The sequence below is a fragment of the Juglans microcarpa x Juglans regia genome, chromosome 8D (assembly GCF_004785595.1).
Source record: "Juglans microcarpa x Juglans regia isolate MS1-56 chromosome 8D, Jm3101_v1.0, whole genome shotgun sequence".
Classification (NCBI taxonomy): domain Eukaryota; kingdom Viridiplantae; phylum Streptophyta; class Magnoliopsida; order Fagales; family Juglandaceae; genus Juglans; species Juglans microcarpa x Juglans regia.
The window spans coordinates 13,534,366-13,541,358 of NC_054608.1; the positions used below are offsets into that span (position 1 = coordinate 13,534,366).

At 32.9% G+C, this 6,993-nt stretch overlaps 1 protein-coding gene across 2 annotated transcripts; it reads left to right on the forward strand.

Annotated features, from left to right (window-relative positions):
- Window positions 1-588: 588 nt before the first annotated feature.
- LOC121241943 (phenylcoumaran benzylic ether reductase Betv6-like) lies at window positions 589-6,365 on the forward strand. 2 transcript variants are annotated; one of them, XM_041139800.1, is made up of 5 exons: window positions 589-895; window positions 1,080-1,214; window positions 3,789-4,026; window positions 4,665-4,868; window positions 6,059-6,365. In XM_041139800.1, exons 1-5 carry the CDS (start codon window positions 707-709, stop codon window positions 6,226-6,228), a joined length of 936 nt encoding a protein of 311 aa, XP_040995734.1. In that variant the 5' UTR covers window positions 589-706; the 3' UTR covers window positions 6,229-6,365. The 2 variants fall into 2 exon arrangements, with proteins under 2 accessions (XP_040995734.1, XP_040995733.1); XM_041139799.1 differs by lacking the exon at window positions 6,059-6,365 and adding an exon at window positions 4,939-5,197 and having other exon boundaries at window positions 590-895.
- Window positions 6,366-6,993: the final 628 nt, after the last annotated feature.

Below are 6,993 nucleotides of genomic sequence, written 5' to 3' on the forward strand. Positions count from 1 at the left end.
TGCAGTGTGGAGAGCAAAGTACAACACAAGGCACTTCCGATCGCAGTGGCAGACCAATTTAGCTGTGAACACATACTATTGATATTAAGGTGGAGAAAAAGGCTGGATGCACGATTTGCAACTTGTAATTAAAGAAATGCTACGAGGGGCCAGGACGATGTGTCCGGACAAAGTTCAAATCTCGTTTAAAAACATTATTTTGTGTTCGCTAAGAATTACAATCACGTTTATGAGTACTGTTTACTAAAATAAACGAAGATATCAATCTTCTTTTCAATTCTTTTTATATTATAATAGTAAAAAAAATACTTTAACCATGTAGAAATCTCACAAAAATAAATCTACAAGATGACGTTACTTGACGTAGTACATTAGATTGTAAATTATTACTTATATTATAAAATAAATCTAACATATCATATGAAGTCATGTTAGTTAATAGATTTATTTTTATGAAATCTTTTTATAACTATAACACTTGTAATTGGAGAATCCGTTAATACACACATGATTCATCATTCAATGAATCAATCAATTTGGCCTCCAACCAGAACCCCGATCTTCTTATCTATAAATACTTGTCCCCACAGCTTCATAAATCATAATAAGATCAGGCCTTCCCCCTTTTCCCCTACCAAATTTCCACGGCCACTTCCTAGACTACTGTTGGAAATTTCTCTTAATTTCTTCCAAAACTTTGGTATATATGGCTACGAAAAGCGGGATTTTGATAATCGGAGGCACCGGTTACATCGGAAAATTCATCGTGGAAGCGAGCACAAAGGCTGGCCATCCCACCTTTGCTTTGGTCAGAGAGAGCACACTCTCCGATCCCAATCCTTCAAAGCGAGAACTCGTTGAGAAATTCAACGACTTAGGGGTCACTTTGCTCCGTGTACGTACATGCAGCTCTACATTTACATTTATATTTTATTTTCATTCTATATATATATATATATATATACACCGATGCGATATTATTTTTTCAACCTTTAATTTTTTTCTTAAAAAAAATAAAATAAAATAAAAATAGGATGACAGTATAATATCGTTATACCTGTGATCCTATGATTTTGCAGGGAGATCTCTATGACCATGAGAGTATGGTAAAGGCAATGAAGCAGGTGGATGTAGTGATATCAACGGTAGGGCCACCTCAATTTGCAGATCAGATTAAGATCGTTGCTGCCATTAAAGAAGCTGGTAACATTAAGGTTGGCGCGTTGAAATTACTTCAACTTATCCCAATTATAATATTGTTTTGTTGTCATCTTCTCTTTTAATTAATTGAACTTATTGGCTTATAGAAATATTATTGATCCGTGATTTTGTTATTTTTTATCATTTTTTTATTATTTTGAAATAAAAATTATCATTACTCATTTGTTAAAGATTTTTAATTTGTTCATGCTAGCTATAAGAAAAACAAACATTTGAAATGGATTATTTACGATGTTAACGATTATTTGTAACAAAAACAGACTCATTTTAGTAGGAAATAATCATTTTCGTTAAAAATAACTGGTTACAAATAAACAATTTTCTTATAACGGCGTTGTTAGAGCAATAATAGGAGCAAATTTAAACTTAGTATTGCGCATTTTCCCCTATTGTTATTATCATTATATATTTTAAAGGAAAATAAAAGCTTTTCAACGTCAAGTTTGGGAGAGATACACAACAATTTTCTTAACACAGTTTACATGCAACAATATTTAAGAGTAGTTGTATATATGAAGTAGGCGTTGTAATTTGAGTAATGATACACGTACAATCTTTTTTATAATTCTTTATACAACTATGTTTTAAAGTGAGAATATTTATATAATCTCATGTTACTTTTATAAGGTATGTACTTTACAACAATATCTTTCATTATATGTCTATCATTTTTCTTGTAGAGAAATGATAGTTGCAGTCATGAGTGTGCAAACGCCATGCAATCATTTTGAAAAAATAAATAAATACGAGATCCACATGAAAAAAAAATAATTTTTTAATAGTGGACCTCTCTCTTTTTCAAAGTGACTGCATAACACTTACGTAATTCACGATTGCATGTAACATTACTCTTTTCTTGTAATATTTATTACTACAGTTATCAATTTTTTGGACAGTTCAATTAATATTTTAAGTCCAATCTTATTATTTTTTTTTTAAAGAGCCGAGAATCACCTGTCCACGAGTGACTCCATCCCAATTTTATTAATAAACCCTCACTTATGGCGGAGGAAAACCGTGGTTACCTACCAATATATAGGGATACAATATAAAAATCTGAAACCAGGTATCAAAAATAGCCTAGTTTCTTCTATCCAAAAACAAAACTTAGAGAAAAAACCCCACCAGCAACACAAACATTGGCACAAAACATGGAGAAAACCTTACAACAAAACTCCGAGCCAACAACCAAACAAGATCGATAATTCTAACAGCAACGCAAAGATGGTAAACCTAGTTTATCCAGTCTAATTAATCCACGAAGGATCCTAGGTAAATCTTCAATAATATTACATTCTGTGTTAAGACCAGCAGCACCACTCCGAGCCAACCAGTCAGTAACTTTATTTCCTTCCCTATAAACATGCTGGACTACGCAAACCATCGAATCCATACGAACAAATATATCATCCCAAAAATCCTCCAAATACTATACTCTACATCTCTGCCTAATCCACTACAAGATTACTACTTGAGAATTTAATTCTATTTTTACAAAATTAATCCCTAAATTTTTACTGGCTTTAAGACCCTTTTAAGGCCAATGTTATGTATATGTCTCTTTCACTTAAAAGTTAAAACTTTCAAATTCCGAAAAAAATAATATTTTTTATCCATTTTGATAAACGTTCAAAGTGGAAGATACGGAAAAAAAGGCCAGGAAGGAAGATTTTCCAAATAAACAATTTGGGAGCCCCTCCACGACGACTCAAAAGAAATTAAGTGGTAGCTGTGATTGAACACTCGCAAAAATATTTCTCCATGTGAAGAACTAGGATTGATATCCGTACTCCAGTACATGACTAGCAGTACTGGTGCACCAGCTCCTATTTCGTTTTGTTCTGCTTTTTGTTAAAAAAGTAATGATACATGATGCAGTTATGAAGTCATGTGTAAGTTTCATATAATTATTTAAAAAAAAATAAAATTTATTATTAATTTTTTTTATGTGAACTCTTATTTTTTTTTTTAAAAAAGATTGTGGGACGCTTGCGCACTCTACGCTTGTAAATATAATTTTTCTTGTTAAAATATATATAAATATTAAAAAATGCTATATGTACTTACAATTTTTATTTACATTTGGATGCACGTTGATGTGTCAACAATTAATATGCTAAAAATTATAAAATTTAAAATTCAAAATTTAAATTTAAAAATAAAATTGATAAAACAGATCTTGTATATAAAATTGTAAATAAAATTATAAGTACATGTATGTAGTACTGCTCGTAAATATTTATTTTCTAATGAATAATATGTACTTAGGCCACCTTTGATATGCATAATGGTTATAATTCAAAGTTCTAATTTCTGTATCAAATATATCCGTAACTTCGAAAATATAAAATGTAATTGAAAACAAAATTAATTTCTTGAGTTATTCAGATAAAATTATTTTTGAGAAATATTACTGAATTTGATGCAAAAGTCTCACAGAATATATAGTATGTCAAGCATGCATGCATTCCTCTTTGTCTGATCTATCTCTCTTTGATTTTATTCCTTCTTGTCATATTATATATATTCATTCAGAGATTCATATGCAAAAATGACTTGTTATTCAGAAGTTCTTCCCATCAGAATTTGGGAACGATGTGGATCGTGTGCATGCTGTTGGGCCGGCGAAGAAAGCATTTGCAACGAAGGCGGAAATCCGCCGCACAGTGGAGGCAGAAGGCATCCCCTACACTTATGTGGTAAACAACTTCTTCGCTGGCTATTTTATACCTATATTGGCACAGCCTGAAGTTACTGCTCCTCCCATGGACAAAGTCTACATCTATGGAGATGGAAATACCCAAGGTAAGTTAACTTAATTTGCAATCTTATTTAGATTAATCTGTAACATGTGAGGACAGAGGTAATTTTCTCCATTTCAACCGAATTAATTAATATATATATATATATGTAAGTATCTATTATGAAGTAAAATATAGGGTGTTTTGATCATTTTACTGACAGATATAAGGTGAAATGATTAAAATATCCCATATTTTATACTACCAAAGATGAAATTGAAACTTTATTACCTTTTTTATAAAAAGGTTTGAGTTGAGACTACTCGTTTGGTTTCACACATGGTATCAATCCATCTACACTACTCATCTCAGCATCCAAATATCGTTTAAACATGAACACATTTTAATTTTTTAATTTTTTTATCTAATCATTACTTAATTATTATAACTTTATCAAACTTTCAAACAAAACACAAAAAATAATTCAAATTTTTTAAATTTTAAAATAAAAATTATATTAAAAATTAAATTAATTAAACTAATTGACAATATTTTAATTTTTTAATATTTTTATTCAATTTTTTTTTCTCCTTTTCCAAAGCAGCGTAGCTAATTGTTTCCAGTTGTAGATAATGGTATAATTCATTTAATTACTGGTTGATTTTTTAAAATAAAATAAAATACCTATTACCATGCATGCAGCTATTTTTAACAAGGAAGATGACATAGGAACCTATACGATTAGAGCAGTGGATGACCCAAGAACACTGAACAAGATTCTCTACATCAAGCCTCCTAAAAACTTTTACTCATTCAATGAGCTTGTTGCCCTTGGGGAAAACAAGATTGGCAAAACTCTTGACAAAACCTATGTTCCAGAAGACAAGATTTTGAAGGACATACAAGGTAATTACCACTGCAGAATGTTTTGATCATGATCATAAGCTAATTGTATAATGTTTTGTGATGCTTACAGAGTCCCCATTTCCGATCAGTAAGATATTATCAATCAACCACTCAATCTTTGTAAAGGGAGATCAGAACAACTTTGAGATTGAGCCATCTTTTGGCGTGGAGGCTTCTGAGCTATACCCAGATGTCAAATACACCACTGTGGATGAATACATCACTCAAATGTTCGCATGAATGATGCCATATAAGTACTTTGTTCTCTTTGTTTGTCTTCTTTCTTCTTTTTTTACTCTTTTATTAGCAATAAGTTCACTTAATAAATTGTACTGAAAGATTATGATCTAGTTTGAGTAGTTATCCATATTTCTTGTTGTATCATGTTCTGGTTTTCAGATATCTTCTTTCACTATAAGAATGTTGGGCTTTTGCGGCCAAAAATTTTTGTGGCGACAAAGAACCGCCGTGAATGTTTGTTCATATTAAAGGAAGTGGCTTCCCGACGGCGTGTTACTGCGTCACCAAAAAATATTAACTCTTTTGCGGCGGGTTTTAGTCGTCGCAATAACAATCGCAGCAAATAAAGGTTTTTATTTGTTCGGCGTTGATTTCCCGCTGTTAATAGTATTTTTTGCATCGAAATCATGCTGCCGCAAAAAAATAGAGGAAAATATCGCTAACTTTCACCAGCGGTTTTTCTTCCCGTCGTTAAAAACACTTAATACGGCGAAATTTTGATGACGCAAAGAATCGTTGCAACAGAACCCTTTAGCAGTGACAAATACTAGTTTTGCGACAAATTTATGTCGCCATAAATGATATATTTCCCAACACACCAACGATTTGAAAAGTGACGGACCCAACAAAATTTTTTCCCCTAAATTCAGAACCTTCCTAGACCATCTCTCTCGTCTCTATTGAGGTGTTGCCGCCACAAACCTGCCCAGACCATCTTCTCTCGTCTCTATTGAGGTGTTGCCGCCACAAACCTGCCCAGACCACTCTTCTCTCGTCTCTGTTGAGGTGTTGCCGCCACAACATGTTTTCTATTTGCCACTGCCCGCTTACTCACAGTGGCGAGGTCGCGGGTAAGGAAGCTGTGTTTATCTCTCTCACCCATCCCCTTCACCCAGAATGTTTTGATCATGATCATAAGCTAATTGTATAATGTTTTGTGATGCTTACAGAGTCCCCATTTCCAATCAGTAAGATACTATCAATCAACCACTCAATCTTTGTAAAGGGAGATCAGACCAACTTTGAGATTGAGCCATCTTTTGGCGTGGAGGCTTCTGAGCTATACCCAGATGTCAAATACACCACTGTGGATGAATACATCACTCAAATGTTCGCATGAATGATGCCATATAAGTACTTTGTTCTCTTTGTTTTTCTTCTTTCTTCTTTCTTCTTTTTTTAACTCTTTTATTAGCAATAAGTTCACTGAACAAATTGTACTGAAAGATGATGATCTAGTATGAGTAGTCATCCATATTTCTTGTTGTATCATGTTCTAGTTTTCATATATCTTCTTTCTCTGTAGTTCTTGTTGTCAAAAGATTAATATTGCATTCCATATTTGGCTAATTTAGATTTTTTATTTGAGCTCTATGATCTATAAAGTGAGAAGAATAAACACATCAAATGAGTCAACACTAAGTATTTACAGTTGGTGTTTGAAAGATTTACGGGATTTTGAGGATGCAAAAAGAAGGTTTCTAGCTATTTGATGAAGTCAGATTTGAGAAAGCCGAGATGTTCTTCGCTTCCAATGGGCCTCGTTTGATTACACAGTTCAGATGAGATGAGATGAGATATTTTATTAAGAATGAAATAAAATATTGTTGTAATATTATTTTTTGTTTTGGGATTTGAAAAAGTTAAATTACTTATTATATTTTGTGCAAAAATTTAAAAAAGTAATAATAATTAGGATTGTTCAACTGGGCCAGATTTTTTCCCGGCTCGGTCCGAAACCAGGAAAACCGGGATCCGGTTCCGGGTTCCGGCCCGGATTTGATCCGGGCCGGAACCCGGGTTGAAAAATTCGAACCTTTCCGGCCCGGATACAGGTTACAAACCCGGGTACCAAGTTTTAAACCCAATACCCAGGTCTTTACGC

Coding starts and splice junctions, on each gene's coding strand:
- LOC121241943 (XM_041139800.1), top strand. CDS start 707: ATGGCTACGAAAAGCGGGATTTTGATAATCGGAGGCACCGGTTACATC. Junction 896..1,079: donor TAGGGGTCACTTTGCTCCGT/GTACGTACATGC, acceptor ATGATTTTGCAG/GGAGATCTCTATGACCATGA. Junction 4,869..6,058: donor GATTTTGAAGGACATACAAG/GTAATTACCACT, acceptor TGATGCTTACAG/AGTCCCCATTTCCAATCAGT.